General features: G+C 40.2%; 1 protein-coding gene across 1 annotated transcript in view; it reads right to left on the reverse strand.

Annotated features, from left to right (window-relative positions):
* The window catches only part of MYO1E (myosin IE), a 74,523-nt gene that overhangs the window by 16,553 nt on the left and 41,424 nt on the right, over positions 1-16,546 (reverse strand). The window contains exons 6-17 of the mRNA XM_018913789.3: positions 16,430-16,519; positions 15,569-15,700; positions 14,178-14,312; positions 12,924-13,056; positions 9,400-9,596; positions 8,376-8,456; positions 7,901-7,987; positions 6,538-6,624; positions 5,304-5,471; positions 4,473-4,558; positions 3,805-3,886; positions 3,572-3,678 (exon numbers count right to left, since the gene is read on the reverse strand). Of these exons, the coding sequence (XP_018769334.1) occupies positions 3,572-3,678; positions 3,805-3,886; positions 4,473-4,558; positions 5,304-5,471; positions 6,538-6,624; positions 7,901-7,987; positions 8,376-8,456; positions 9,400-9,596; positions 12,924-13,056; positions 14,178-14,312; positions 15,569-15,700; positions 16,430-16,519 (1,385 nt within the window). The remainder of the gene's footprint in view (positions 1-3,571; positions 3,679-3,804; positions 3,887-4,472; positions 4,559-5,303; positions 5,472-6,537; positions 6,625-7,900; positions 7,988-8,375; positions 8,457-9,399; positions 9,597-12,923; positions 13,057-14,177; positions 14,313-15,568; positions 15,701-16,429; positions 16,520-16,546) is intronic.

Below are 16,546 nucleotides of genomic sequence, written 5' to 3' on the forward strand. Positions count from 1 at the left end.
AGCAAGTTAACCTTAGCATTTTTTCCTAGTTTAACTTCCCATCTCCAAAATAATTTGTGTATAAATTTCTTAGGTAATAATAAAATCCCTAAAAGGCCAAGTAACTATTACTGCTACAATTACACAGCTGGTATCCTAGGATTGGGAAATTGTTTTGTGTTCTCTTCTGAAGGTTTTTCCTATGCTTTACATAGCTCAAACAGCAACACGCTCACATTTTTTTCCTTCTAGTTATGGAGAGAAGACCAAATGCGATGGCTGGAAAAAGCCCCTGATGCCAAACCTTCACTACACAAAGAATCAGAAAGAGAAAGCCAGGGCAGCATACTGATGAAAAGCTAGAATTCCTCCTAATTTTACCATGCTGCAAAGGCAGAATTCCAGGATAGGCACAAGACTGGCTGAAGCCAGTAATGGATGACTCATCCACTGCACATTTTAAATTACAAACAAAGGCTGAGCTGGTACCAGTCCCACAGAAAGTGTTAATGGCTGTGGAGAAACTCTGCTGCACATGGGAACTGAAGCATCATTATCCCCACACCAGCAGAGCTGCCTCACACCAAGCACTTCCAGCCAGGTTCTAATCAGGGAACAAGTATGTGCCCATGAAATGCTAAGCAGAAAACCAGCAAAACAAAAAAACTTTTGCACTTTTTCCTCCTTCTAGACCCATGACACATTTATGATTTTATGTTTCTTCTTCCATATCCTGCTAGTCTATTGCTTAATGTTCGGCAATTTGATTTGAAGAATTTCAGTTGCTGATTTCCTTTGCATTTTCCTAATTTTCTTATCTAAGTCATATGCTGAAAGAAGCAAGGGCAGTTTTTCACTCTGTTACTATTCTTCTACAGAGCAAAGTATAAAGGCTTTAGCTTTCAGTCTAAACTATAACAGTTTTTAAGATTTTAGTCCTGCAAATTTAACAAACAGTATATAAAAGACTGTTTACACATAATTTTTAAAAAGTGAGCCTGTAATAGGCCATTTAATTTTGTTTTGCTTGCTATTTCTCTGATTTTACAGAAGGTTTTTCAAAACCTGAAACTCTCAGTTCATTCAATGTTATTTCTCTAGCTATTTTGCAAAGTTAAATTTGAATATAAAATGTACTGCCCTTTTTTTTTGTTGTTGTTGAGACTTCTTTTCAAATGACTCATAGTATGAAGGGAAAAATCTTTTGAAATCCCTTGCTAAAAATGACAAAATCCCTTCAGTTAGTTCTTCTTTTTGAAGATCCCTTTTGAGAGGTATTTTACTAAATGATGAGTGATATTGCTCTTTTAGCTTAAAATAAAGACTACTACACATTTTAATCTTGCTGTGTTCAAGGAATCAAGTATTTTGTACCCACTCCAAGAATTCTGGTACAGTACAAAGTTGGTGGACAAAAAGACATTTTCCTGTTTATAGCTTTCCCTCCTGTTCACATCTGGAATAATGCACTGGAGCAACAGTACTACTCCCATTTTCTTACTGTCTTGCCAGTATCAGTGTCCAGCAGCAGAGAATTTGAGACATTTTTCTGGTTTTTTCCTTTCCTTTCTGAGAAAAGACACACTGAAAATCTCCCTTCAGGCAGCAACCTCAAGCAGGTCAGGGTCTGGGAATTCAGCTAATGCAGCAGTTTTGAATACAAGTCCAAGTGGCTCTGCCAGGACCTGAACAAAAACACATTTCAAGAACACCCCAATTTCTGGACTAACTAAGGTATTATGCAAGCTTTAGATATTACACAAGCCTATGTTTCAGTGCTAAATATTCTGAAGTTATTCAACAGCAGCAGAAAGGTGGAGTTCCATGGCTTCTGTGAGCATGAAGTAAGAGCAGCTTTGTGGAAGGGTTTTTCCTTTTTCAGTTACATTTTCATGGTCTAGTAAACCTGCTACTTATAATAAGCAAATTGCTGCTCCCATGGCACTGACTGAGGCAGCCTGTGTATGATGCAGCATTGTGTGACCACACAAGAGAACACACAAACAAAAAAATGTTAAATCCACAAATCAGCAAAGTATTACATCAACTCAATGATGTTCTTTATTTCCCTCAAATCTTTTTCACAGTAAATTTGAGAAACAACAACATTAAACCTAACTTTGAATTGTCACATGCATATAAATGTCTCTTCCCCAGACCTGTCACTAAGTGCCCCAATGAAGTCCTAGTACAATAGGTGGGCAATCACAGATTGAAATTGAAGAATGGTGGGATGTTTACACAGGGATGAAGGATTACCATTGTAAGCAGCACTTCCATTTCTGTCAGAGCTTGACAGTATACAATCCTTTGTATTTCACTTGGCAAATACAGCAGCTACTGGTAACACACCATCCTCACTATAGGGAAACAAGAAGAAATCTTGCCCATTTTTGCTCCTAAAGGGGTTTCCTGAAAGCTGTCCTCTTCTCAGGACTAGGACTGTATTTGTTTCACTGGTTTCCTAGCAACATCTTCCACAATAAAAGGCCTGTTTCCCAATATGCAAATGATTGATTTTAAAAGCCCCTCAATTTTTAACTATAAGTTTTATAAATACTTTTCCCAGGATCACTTAGTCTCCTCCTTTGGTCCTCAGTGTGAGTAGAAAATGAAGTGCTGCACAGTAGGATTTTCAGGGTGGAAAAGCTAAAGAGGGTCTACATTTACTGCCAAGCCCTCACTGAGACTTTGGAGTGCAGTTCCAACAGCTTCTGTAAGTGCTCTCCATCTGCATGTGACTGTGCTGGTCTGCTGGAAAGGCAGGAAGGGAATTCTGCTGGGGTTGTCCAAGAATGCTTTTTATCAGGCTTAGCAAGCTGTTTCACCATGATAAAAATAACCACCTGCTTTATCAGCAATTTTACCATTTTCAGAAGTCCTTGGTATATAGTAATGAATGCTACCTACAGTAGGGCCCCACACAGCTTACACATCCCACTGAGCACCTACCCCAGTGCAAAAAGAGCAGCATCTCTCCCAGAGAAGAGGAAGGTGTTACCAGCACTATGTAGTTACAGATGCCTTAAAACAGATGTGATAAACCAAACAGGTCATTCAGACCTCTATTTAATGTCTATATAATCACCTGATATGACATTCCAGTCAATTCTTTTTAAAGAGCTGGCTAATCAAATGTAAGCAAAACAGGAACCTTCTCCACTGTTGGTTATAGACACTTTTTGGCAGGTTTGATACATAAAAGCAGATATAGATCTCCAACTGGCTTTCTAGCTTCTTAATAGAAGCTTTTTTCAAAGCATAAAGCTAAAGTTAGAAGTGCTCATAATACATTTGGTAGGCACATTCTACATGGAAAACTGAGTCTTTAATATACTGGTTGTGTTACTCATGCAAATGCTGGTTATTCATAACTGGCAGGAGAAAAGCCAAGAGCTGCACACACTAAGTGCTGATTTAGACCATGTGACCAGCACTTATCTTCAGAGTTTAGGAGAGGTCATGGCAGACTTCACTTCTGATGGTTTAGAGAGTGTAGTTCTGTTTGTAGGCTGTACAATTACAAATGATGAATTTTTGTGGCCTCTTTTGACCACTAGCACTGCCTCTCCTCACCCACTGTGCTCCATACCTGCTCTCCTCCCAGTCCCGAGACTTCTTGGTCTCATTGGGTTTGATGCAGCGGATGTAGTGGGGTGTGCACTTCATCAGGGTGCCAACAAGGTCATTGGCTTGTTTCTGTAAAACATTTAAAAATATCAGGACAGTAAAAAAAGAAAATACTTTTTATAATTCATTTAGCTATTCATACACAAACACACAATCACATATACACACACACCAACACTGCAAAAGGAGACTTACTTTGATTTTGCTGCCTGCAGTGGTAGGACGGCCCTTCTTGTCCACTTGAAGATTTTCAGGAAACAGAGCCTTTATAAAAGGCCTAGAAAATAATTTATAAAACAGGGTTGGCATAGAAAGATGATTCTAGGCAGGCATGTCAAGGAATATGCTGTAAAAGTTGATAGTTGAGCAGAATATAAATAGCTATTTCTATTACTCTTGAGTTATATCAAATCTATTTTAAGATTAGTACTTTCCACGAGCCTCATTCCTCACAGAGACCCCTTGCTATTTTAGTGAGCATTGAAAGCCACGACACCAGACATCTAGAAGACTTCAAGAAATGCACACTTCTTTAAAAATAAGCATCAATTAATTAAAATACATCACCAAAAAAAAGTTACTTTGTCAAAACAGTGCCTGTTCTGAGAGGAGCCAGAGCACTGATGGCCTTGCTTGAGGCCAAAACAGAGGCTGCCATTACAGCATTTGATTGTGACAGGGCTCCCTTGGTCCAATCTGTGGAATGAAGGTCAGGGTAATGCAGTGCTGCTGCTGTCCTGCAGCACTGGGCATTTGCACTGGTACACAAAGGAGGTCAGCAGGTGCAAAGCAGAGAAGTGTGGCCCTCTGTGCCCTCCAAACCACCACGGCATTCCTGCTCCAAGCAAGGTTTGCTTACGTACAAATCACTGCTCTGCATGAGTTCAATCAAGTCCATGAAAAGAACATCCCGATTTCTCTCGCAGAATCCATCCATATCATAAGATACCTGGGCCAAGGTGGAAATTGATTGTTTGTGGTAAGTTGAGAACCCAATCATTAAAGAAAATTTAAATTCTGTCCTCATCAGTTGCTGTTCTGTACTTTTTGGTTAGTCTGGTAAAACTTAGATCCTACAGTGAGCACTAAATTCTAGCAAGTATTATTAAACTTTTTCACAACAAACAAAGGAGCTTTATCCTTATATATAAATACCATTTAAAGTCAAATTTAAAAACACTTATGGAACTAGTGAATGGACATGACAAGTGAATTTAATACTGAATTTTACTAAGAAAAGGTTTTGTGTAGTAAGGATTCACTGTTATTAACTGCAGAAAACAATGAATACTCTGAGAAACAAATCCAAACAATATAGAACTGCACATTATATTCCTAGTTTTATTGGCATATCATCACCTAAACATTATGCTTATATCTGAATTCTTTAAATTTACTGCTACTGTAATAAACAAATGAGATTACAATTAATGAAAGTCATGGGGCACTCATTTATTACATTAAAAGTTCTGGTTCTGAGAGCAGCCAGGCTCAGACTCCTCTCTCCAGCAAGGGCCATTTGTGAAGGCATTTCTGGCCTAAGCTCCCTGCACTGTGAAGGGACACTGTCTCCTGGGAGAATGTGGCTGTGCAAAACCAAGCCAGCCCTCTGCAGGGCTTCCCCCTCCCCCTCATCACTGTTCTCCTTCTCAGAAACACATAACAGAGAGTCCAGAGAGGATTTTGGACGTTACCTTTCCAGCATAATGATGGATGATGAAGCCCTGGTTCCAGCTGTTGAAATGTTCATGAGTGCCAATCTGCATCTGCAGTTTCTGCAGCAGTGTCTGGTCAGCCCCCTCTCCCACAGCGTGCATTGTGGCACACACATCATCCAAAATGCTCATAATCCCAGGGGGGTTCTAATGTGGTGGGGAACAAGAACAGCAGCTCAAGGGAGGGGGGAAAAAATTATGATGCCAGTTGTTTCCCCCAGACAGCAAGTTGTCTTTGCTACAAAAACACTAGAGCACAGTCAGGAAAGATTTCCCTCCAATCAGCTGAGATTAACTTTTACACCAATATGCAAACAGTTCAAGGAGAGATGACACTTCATGGGATAACAGTAGGAAATGATGGAGGAAACAGTGGTTACTGTTAAAAAAAACCAAATTAACAAAAACATCAAAATACTCAACAGCTACTTAAAGTTTCTTTCCTCACTCCACCAAAAAGTAAACCCATGTCTGAGGAAAGTATTTAAATGGAGATGCTGTAGTTTAACAGAGCTAAATATCTGAGATTGGGAGGGAAATCTTATTCTCTTGCTAGTTACCCTCATAAAGACAGAAAATGGGCAAAATCTGATGCGCATTTAAGCACAAGCCACTCCAGTCTTTCAAAACTGTTCTGGCCTACATGAGGATAAAGAACTACCTGAGAAACACCCTACTTCTGACCTAAAGCACAACTCAACATTTGCTGTCATCCCAAACAGAACATAAAGGCTTGAAACTACAGAACAGTCTGTGCAGCAAAACCACAGAATTTCCTTTATCTACAATACTGTCTCTTCACTTGTTTCTGCTTGATTTGCAACAGCACCTTGAAGGAAAGGTGGTGCTGTAGCTTCCCCAAACTGAATTACATCTCCCAGGGACACAAAGAGCATTATCTGATGTACAGCATGTCAGTAAGGTCATGATACATTTTGGTGGATACAAATTTTTTCCCATTATTTTGTCTTTTTAGTCACATGCCAATCATGCTATGGTATAGTTCTCTTTTTGGATGGTATCTTACATGACATATCTTAGGGCTCCTATAAGACATCTTATGTAAGATTTATATATAGACTTAGTATGACTCAGTAACTGAACAACAGTATTTGCATTTTCCTATGAACCTTCTTTACAGAAAAAGCAGCTGCCCAAATATTTAAGAGAAAAAAAATCTTGTTTCCTCCACCTGTTTGCTCTAAATACTTACCACTTTGTTCTCTATAAGGTCACACACTATTTTGTTGTTGAAGTACTCTATTGGTGTCCATCTAATTCCTTCCTGTACATATTCTTCCTGTTAAGTAAAAAGAAACAGATGCAAACATTCTTTTGCACTGTAGATGTAGCACTAGATTTACAACACACTGCACAGACACCAACTCTGCACTACTCATGTTCAGGAAGACTTGCCAAACATATGACTGGGTGGAGGTGGGAGAAATGACCCTACTGATAGTTAAATCCAGCTCTCTGCTGCCTAAAAGATGAATTGGAATCCTACTCTGTTCTCCCCACACATTCCTTTGTCATTCACAGCCCTTCCGTGGTTACTGACAACAGCAGGAAGATTTCAACTGCATTTATTGTCAAAGCACTTAGCAAATAGTAACAAAATGACTTCTACAGTATCTTGACAGTGCACCTAAGTATCCACATCCTGATCTATTTTAAAAATTCAGATTGTGACAGGGACATGGAGGATCAGATCCCCCAGACAACACATTTGGAAATATACATGAAATGAAGACGCAGCTTTTTATTTCTGTATGCAATTACTGTATCTAAAAAGATACCTTAAGAAAGGCTGGGGGGAAATCCATATTAAAATTCGACTAAATTGACCCAGTCAGTTGCACATACAAGGGCTCAGTAGACACTCTGCAGGTCACTTGTGCACCCAGTGCCATGACTGCTTACTTTCCCACAAAGGCAATTGTGTCTGGGCATTCCTGAAAACTCTGTCCCAAAGCTGGTGCCAGCCCTGAGCTCACACTGCACACAGGGCTCCTGTCTCAGCTGCATCCTGTCTGCCCTCCCAGGCAGAAACAAAAAAAGTGAGATTTGGCAGTAAGACTGTGAGCAGAGAACTGCAAATACTTCCACAAGTATCTCTGTATTTCTCCAATCTATTTCATTCTTACATATACACACATATACAAATATATATACAATCAAAAAATAGAAAAGCTGTGGAGGATATGAAGGAAAGCATGCCCAGTGAAATGTGTGTCACGCTGAAGGGAAGCCCAGGGATGGAGCCAGGCTGCAGCTTTCCATCCCTGCCCATGAGTCAGACTGCAGCAAGCCTGGGCACAGTCATGAGACTGCAGCAGCACACCGTGGGGTGGACTGGCTTTGCACCACCCCAGCAGAGAACAAATGCCTGCAGCTGATGTGCTTTACAGTTTTAGGGTCAGCCAACAACAAAGGCTGTTTTCTTTCCCTTTGTCTTGCTAGGGACAAGGTAGATCTACTGTTGGAGATGATGACACCTCGATTCTGCCACCAGCTGAAAAAGGAATAGCTCATTTGTGAATTCCAAAATAATTTAAAAAAAAAAGTCTGGTTACCTGCTCTGCCTTCAGTGTCAATTCAATAAAAATCTGCTGCAGTTTTTCATTTACAAAGTTGATGCAGAACTGTTCAAAACCATTTTTCTGTAGAAAAAGGAAGCAATGTAAAAATGAGTCCCCTGCCTTATATACAATAATTTTTAGTTCTTATGCTGGCAATAAGCTTCAAAGCAACACTGTCAGTGACAGATGGGTTGCTGACTTTATAGACATTTTGTGGAATTTCAGATCTTCCTTTTAAGATCAATGACTTCATTTCTTTGAAGTTTCTTCAATACCTCATGTTTATTAAGTGAGACATTACCAGTGAGATCTCACTGTCCAGGAAGATGGGTTGGGATTTTTTTTTTGCTTTTATTCTGGCCATAGGATCCGTGATTTTTTTTCAGGTTTAAATTTTTTTCCCCTCTAAATTACAAAAAAGGTCTCCTAGGTCAGACCTGCTCAAACCCCAAGTATTCCATTGTCATACCTGAAATATTTCAAAGCCATAAATATCAAGGACACCAATGTTATATTCTTCATGGTCCTTCTCCATAGCCTTATTAATAGACTAACAAAACAGAAACAAAACATAAAATGAAGTGTAGTTTAAACAATTAAAATACACCAATATTCTTAAATACTTATAATAAAATTCTTTTAAAATAACATATTTGAATTCAATACAAATATACAGAAAATGTTATTTTTCTTTCACTTTATTAAAAAGTGCTACAAGCAGTTAGGGAATGAACAGTACACATTATCCTGTTTTCCAGGTCAGTGAGCCTTTGGATCTACTATCTACAAAAATCTTTCCTTTTCACTGTAATTAGCTCAGTTAAATAAAAGGAGCCAACAGAAAAAGAACAGCTTTTAAGTCTGCTGTTTGATGAATTTTGCTGAGGGACACTGAATCTCTTCAGCTCGCTCTGCATCCCCTCCTGTGCAGGTCAGTGCTGGCACAGGCACAGTGGGATGGATGACAGGGCTGCTGCTGCTGTGAGGAGCGAGCTCTGGGTCACTGCAGCTCCCTCCTGGAGCAGATCCCTGCTGCACCAGGAGCATCCAGGGCTCCCAGCCTCCAGCCCAGCCCAGGGTCTGACTCTGAACAAGAGAGCATTTTAGCATGGAGAATGGAATTTGGCTCCTGGCTGCAGGGCCAAATCCTGCTGCTGAAGGGGCTCTTTGCAGGGAAGTGGGATCAGAGAGCAGGGGAGCACAAGCAGCTGATTCTGCCCTGCTGAGAAGGAGGAATCCCACTCAGAGAAGTAGGGACTCTGACAGGAGGGAGATCAGGACCCCACATGGGACAGTCACAGCAGGAACCTGCAAGCACAGCTGATGTCAGAGGCAGTGCCCTGTGTTTGGTATCCATGGCCACACTCCCACTGCACTGGGCAGGCTTGGGCAAAGCAATGACAGGCAAGAAAAGGCCTGCAAGGAACATTCCTAATGCCCTTGAATTTGTTTTTGTTTGGATACTTCAGTAGAATCAAGCAAATCCAACTTACATCCACCAAGTAATCAAAAACACGGGAATGAAGGGCCTTGGCCAGGGCATCCCTGGTGTAGCAGGCTTGTTCCACATTTAGTGTGACATTAATGGACTCAGATTTGCCTCCCCACTTGCTGTCCATCTGTCTGCTGGTCAGTTTTTCCTTCAGGCGGTCCTGGTTAATTCCCAGGAGAAAAGCAGGGAAAGCTAAAACTGCAAGAAAGATCAGGCTTGCTGGATTATTTACAGACTAAACACAGAACAAAGAAAAAATTAATTTTATCTTAAATAACAGTAAAACTCATGGAGTGTGCAGCTTAAAAAGGTAAAGAAGAGCAATTTATGTCTTCAAAATTTCTCTATGCTCCTCAAGGGGCCTAGAGTCTCAGAGCATTTTCAATTCTTTACTTACATGGATTTCAATTAAATGACCTTGAAGTAAAATAGTCAGCTATTTCTGTACCTTCAGTCCTTCAAACAGGTAAGCTGCCACAGGACATGGTTTTGAACTGTGTGGTTCAAACAAATCACTCTTGGGGGAGATGGAAATAAAATGTAGAGCTCACACATGAAATAAAATTGACACCATTGAAAATTCTTTGTAAAAACATGAAATGTTTAAAATGTAATAAAAAGTAGGCTGTTTCCTAATATCCTTTCTCTTTCTTCTTATAAGTTAGGACATTGCAAAAAGTTTTCCATTACCTTTCCTTTTATTTTTCAATTCCTTATTATGTAAGTACTTTGCCAATTCTGTTTCCCCTTATTTCAAAGTAAAGCACAAGAATACATCTGTGCCATAAGGGTCTGGTATCCTCTGCACTCTCAGCACATGGTGCAGATGTTACTGCAGGTGTCACACACCTTAGGGAATGGAAAAACACAAGTGCCTTGAAAGCAAATGGAAACAGCTCCTGAGGAAAACTCTTGGAAACTCTCTCCACTAAACCACTTGATCCTCTAACAGTGTTTCCTCCATGTTCCATTGGTCTCAGATCTACTTTACTGGTGTGAGGAGGATGTAAAGTAATCATTAAGGTAGCAGCCACTTGCACTTAATGCATCTGTAATGTCACAGCATGACTTCACTAAACCCTTCAGGACATTATTACAAAAGTATTTTTAAAATTGGAAATAACCACCAGCTTTCTAAAATATGATTTATTACCATCAGCAAACTGATTAAATTTACTCTGGGGTACCAGGAACCACACAAAGTTGAGTCACTGGCAACATCTCTGGTAACTCAGAGAACTCAGGATGAAGAGCACATGAAAAGGTCAATCATTGTATGCTTTACCTTGGGAAAGAATGCAGGCAAGTACAGACCACCAGATTTGCTCACATACACTGTTAAGATGCCAGGAAAAATGCTTAACCAAAACTACTGGTAAGAATTGATGAAGACAGTCTAATGGCAAGGAGCACATGCAGAGCCCAGAAACTCCCCCTTCCCAGGGCTAATGATTTACTGTAAGGGAAGGGTAGCTGGCCAGCACTTGATACAACTTCACATTCCTGAGATGCCTGATTGTTTTCCCTAGTAAGGGACCATAAAGTTACAGTCTGGAAATTATTATAACGCAGGATATGCATGCAATTGAAAAAATGATCTTCAAAGAGTCATCAGTAGCATTCAGTGGAAGAGTTTTAAATGCACTCTGTGAAGGAAAGCTGAAAAGACTGGGCTCACCTCCTGGGCTTCCAGGAAGTGAAAACCAACCCTTTCAATACAATGCAAGTGTAAAGAGGGAGAGTTCAAATTCTTTTCTCCTTCCAAGAGAGAAGTACTATTATTTGCCTTGATTTGTAGCATGGAAGATTTCCAGCAAAGAACTTTTTTCATCTATTAATATAATCAAAATCTAGAGTAGACAGCAATCACTGGCAGTTTTAAAAATGTACTTGTCTAAAGGTCTGTCAAGAATGGTCTGTACAGATTTGATGCTGACTCACAGTAGAGTTTTTGGTGTCCCAAAGAATGGCTTTGCATGTTTTTCTGCAATTGGCTGTATAACAAGAATGCTATTGACCAAATCCTTAAACTTTTTATTATTTCAGGCTTAATAAAGCAGGACTGACCAGTGGTGGTTCCTTGTGCTTCATCTTTTGTGGCTATGCAGGCTATGAATGCTATTTAGTTGGTTAGGACAAAGAGTAAAGTGGGGGGAAGACTCATGGGGAAGAGAAATGAGACCAACTTTCATCTTCATAATGCAGAAATGATGTGCTAGATGTGGCTATTTCTTCCCTGGATTCTCTAAAATCAGTACACTTATGTGTAAGTTAGATATTCCTTCTACTTTCTAATTTCTTCCTATGTATTATTCATACACAATTTATGCATTTGTATCCCAGGGAGCAGGAGAAACATGGTGGACATGGCTCATCACAAAATACATTCACTTCTAATGTATCTGAAAGCCATACAAGAGACTCTTGTATGGCTTTCAGGTATCTTGATCTGATTGAAAGATTTAACACTGTGATTGAAACTGAAGCACAGTACCTCATTTGGAACCAAAAGGCATATAAATACAATGCCACAAAATGTTTTTCTTTAGGTTCACTTCTTAATTTGAGAGATTAGGAAGGTTAAAAATTAGTAATTTTTATTTCCCAGTTTCATAAAACAAATAGCAGGAGAATGCTAATACAGTTGAGCGTGCAGCTGACTGCACAAGATAAGTAAGTTATGAAATAAAGTATCTAAAAGTAAACAAATGCAATTTTCCTAAACATAAGACCCATTCTGAACCAAGAATTAAGAGAACACACAGGTGTGTGTAAGGTACTGTTATGTGTGCTGGGCTTATCCACTCTGTCTTTAAACTATCCAAGTAGCATAAATCCACATTAGATGCGAGGTGTAAATCACAACAAAACCATTTCAAACTCCAAGTCCACTAACATTCCAACACCTTGCTGCTGTGAGCCCAGCTGCTACAGGACAGAGCACGTGCTGAGGGACACAGGGACAGGGCACTGGGGGAAAGGGAACTGTAAAGAAAGAGTTACTTAGCAGGTGTAGCTAACAATGAGGTATCAGCTGAGGAATGTGAGACACTGAACACAACTGTAGAATGTAAAGCCTGCATTTCAGTTCAGCTCTGAATCTCTGTTTACAGGACACATGCACACACCTGTATGGGTGCCTGGGCCCAGGGACACCACAGCTGGAGCTGCTTTCACAGCACAGGAGGCCACACAAACCACATAATAAACAGAGGTTTATGAATGTGTGCGGATGCACTGAAAGAAGCAGAGTTCAAGCCCTTCTTACAATGTCTGTTATTTCACACTCAAAGGCTGGAACAGGAGTTCTCAAATTCAAAATCCCACTCTGTTTAAGTCAGTGGCCTTTTACAAGACAAAAGAGGGGCCCTCAGCACCTGGTTTTGGCAGAGACTCTCAACTGGCAGCCTGACATTCTAAGAAACTCTGCTCTGTTTGGATAAGCAGCTCTAAATTGCAGTTCACCTTCTGCCATCTGGGCTGCAGCCCACTGCTGCTCCTGTAACAGTTTCCAGAGGTACTTACACTCCTCGCTCTCCACTCCTGCATAGTTGCCAACTTCTTTAAAGCTGATGTTTCCCAAGTGCAATATTCCTGCCACTATCTGCAGTACCAATGCCTGCTCCTCTGCAAAGATCCCAATCACACTCATTGCGTGCTGGGAAGAAAAACAAACAAATTTGAATCATTTGAAGAGACTTGTCTTAGAAATCCTTTTAAAATGTTGGTGTTAAAAAGTAGAGTTATTCAAAGCAATTCAGATTCCTAACACAATCAAATGTCATTAAAGCTGAAGTTTCAAAGGGCACCAGATGTTCTACTTCAGCATTTCTGTATTTTTTTAAATTAAATACAGAAGCATCTACACTTTTTAGAACATGCATTAACAAAATAAGTTCCAGAAAAAATAAACACCTGCTTTAAAGTGTCACACTAAAATGAAACTGTTTCATTGCAAACTGGGAAATAACAAACATAAGAGACAATGATTTTATTCCTTCTACACAGTCAGTTAACCCAAGACTAAGAACTGTAAAGCTGTACTTAATAACTCTAAATCACAGCCCAGTGTCTGGCTTAGGCTGTGAATTTCAGCCACTTACTAGAAAATCCCCAGCACCCCAGGGTTTTGGAGTTCTGAGTACATGACAATTTACAGAAAGTCTTCACAACAAACTGTTTTTCTAAAATATCAAATAAGCTCCAATACAACTGTAACAATTATTTTATAGGCCTTTAAATGTGCTACATACATAGATGTGTTAATGCATCAACTTGAAATAGTAAATTTGTAAGAACAGGACACCAGCAGTTGGCAGGTCACACAATGAACTGGCAGCAGCTCTGGATAAAGATCCCTGATCTGTGTTTTCACACTCCCTTTCTCCAGCTTTTCAACTGTACTGTTTTAAATAAGCAGGGAAGGTCAGCCAGCACTGGTAATTTAACTAAAACAGAGCACTTTTATAATTTTCTTGTAATGCAAGTTCCTCGTTGTGTTTGCATTTTCACATTTCTCATATTACAGATTATCTGTACAAGTTCAATTTCATTAAATTTGCACCCTTCTGAAAAAGAACAAACTGAAAATCACAACACCTTTCTACAAAACCTGTCTTCAGGGTTAACATACTCCCTCCTCAAGGCAAAACACAACTAGAGTAAGCTAGATCTACATTAATTTCTCATTCCCACATTAGCAGAGCAACATCTTTGCTAAAAATGAACAGTGAAATGCATACACATCCTCCACTACACAAATCACAGTCAAGAACTCACCAGTGTTTCTTGGAAATCTGATTTGTCATTGATGTCATCCACTTTGTAGGACCCAGAGAGACTCAGATAGTAATAGTAGTCCATACTGGTAATGCCAAGGCTGCTTTTTTGTTCTGAGGAAGCCCCTTCAATTAGCTGCAGAATAAAAACCCCCACATTAGAGATCACCCAACAGTCTCCAGCAGAGATGAGCAGGTCAGAAACAGGTGACTGAGCCTGGAATTACTGGGAGAGATCTGGCTGGTGCTGGGCCAGGGATGTATCCTTCAGACCTTCTGGTAACTGCTTAACCCAAAAGACCAGGCTCTCAATTCCATTGCCACAAATGGTTTAGCTCTAACTTCACAACTAATAACCAGCTAATATTGTGACTGCCTTGAATGCCTTCCATTATCTTTAACTCATTAAGAAAAGGCAAAATGGGTTTTCCACCCAGAATGTGTTCCCTAAATCCTTAGCAGGGATGTGTTTTCCACACCTGCTGCAAGGCAGGCACAGCTGGGAGCACATTCAGAAAGCATCACCTGTGGCTCTCTGTGAGGACAAGCACTCTTCACACTCCTCAGACCTGTGCCAAGGCCCTGCAGCCATGCACAGACATGGCTGCAGCAGGGAGGAACAAACCTCAAAACAGAGCTGACAAAACCCCACAGTCTCTTAACCCTTGTGTCAAACAGCCTCTCCAGGCCACAGGAAAAGCAGCAGGACAGGACAAATTGTACATAAACCTCAGAAAAGGAGAACACACAGCTCCTGGAGCAATTCCAGCACCAACTCAGCTTTCCCTCCTGGCAATGGCACTTCAACTATATGTGAAGCTGGCTACAGTCACTTAGAAAGCTCTGGCTTGGCCCTAGTTCTGTATAGATTGATCAGCAGCACTCCAGCAGGTGAGGACCATGCACATCAAAGACCACTGAAGGTCAGCAAAATCTTTTTAAACACAAAAACTGGGGATACTTGGACAACTCAACAAAGCATTATCATAAATGTCTCAGAAAAATAAACTGAGAATCAAATTTCTCTTTCATGGGAAGAACAGGCCAATACAGATATATATAAACTGGCCCCTCTCTCTAAATATATAGGCCAGTTCAAATAGAAAACTGCTGAAAAGTCCTCCTTTTCTATTATATTCTCCTAGACTTTTCCATATGGGAACTCACAATGAGTTTCCAAGCAAGGCTTTGAAATACTGCAGTGTTCTGAAAGGCAGCCAGGCAGGTCTGTGGCAGATGGTGTCTCACCATGCTGCTGAGCTTCCCAGCAGAGACCAGGTTACCTCTGCAGTGTGCACTCAAATCTCTGCTTTGAGAACAACCACTCAATCAAAAGGAGAAACAGGTCCCAGATACTTTACAGAACTCAAAAAGGACTTAGACACTTCTGACCTGGTAAAAAATGTGAAAACTCCTCTCTCCAGGATTCCTCATTACAACTCGAGATTTTTCCAGTAGGAAGTTGGAGATTTTCCCTCCATCTGGTTCTCCACCTGGGCTAAACTGTATTTCGAAGTATTTCCCCTGCAATAAATAATTCAAGCTGTTAAATGATTAGTAAATGCAAATTCAAAATTGTGCACTTGTACTGTAATCCAAGCAAGGTTACAAGGGTATTTCATCTTTATGGATACCTCCAGGTACAACCTAAGCTTACACTCTTGAACCACCACATCTTTTCTGCATTTATACAGGTCAACATCAACCCATCCCATGTTAATGCAAATGTAGAGAGGAAATGAAATCAGTGGTTTCTCTTCACTGCTGAGACTCTTGCTCACTATAAAGGAAACCAGCAGGCTCATCTAAACATCAGGTCAGCTCAACAGATTCACAAACAACAGCAAACTGTTCTGCCTGGAAGCAAAGTTCTCTTGCTTTCAGGGTGACATTAACTGCATTAACACTCACGTTAGCCAAGGACACATCTCAAATTTTTAAAGCCTATGCGTAACTTTTTCAAATGGAACCTCTGGTGTGCAATTTAGTGAGCAGTCACTTCATGAGATTATCTTGACCCTTCTGGAATGACAAAAACTGTACCCAGCACATATGGAGAAAGAAATGCAGGGGGAAAAAAAGCCTATACAGAAGCCTCTGACCACTACTGTGGTTTAAAACACACATTATATCTTTTTCTCTTATTCACATTTACCTCACCTGTAGAAAATGTCTATTATACCCCTGAATCCTGTTTCTGTAACAACACACAAGCTGGAAGGGTGAAGTCATCTCGAAGGTAGAGGGACTTACAAATCTGCTGGAGTTGTTGTTCCGTACAGTTTTTGCATTCCCAAAGGCCTCCAGTAAAGGGTTGGATTGTAGAATAATATCTTTAACATGCTAAAATTTTAGGAAATTAAAGAAATG

The sequence above is a fragment of the Serinus canaria genome, chromosome 10, assembly GCF_022539315.1.
Source record: "Serinus canaria isolate serCan28SL12 chromosome 10, serCan2020, whole genome shotgun sequence".
NCBI lineage: Eukaryota > Metazoa > Chordata > Aves > Passeriformes > Fringillidae > Serinus > Serinus canaria.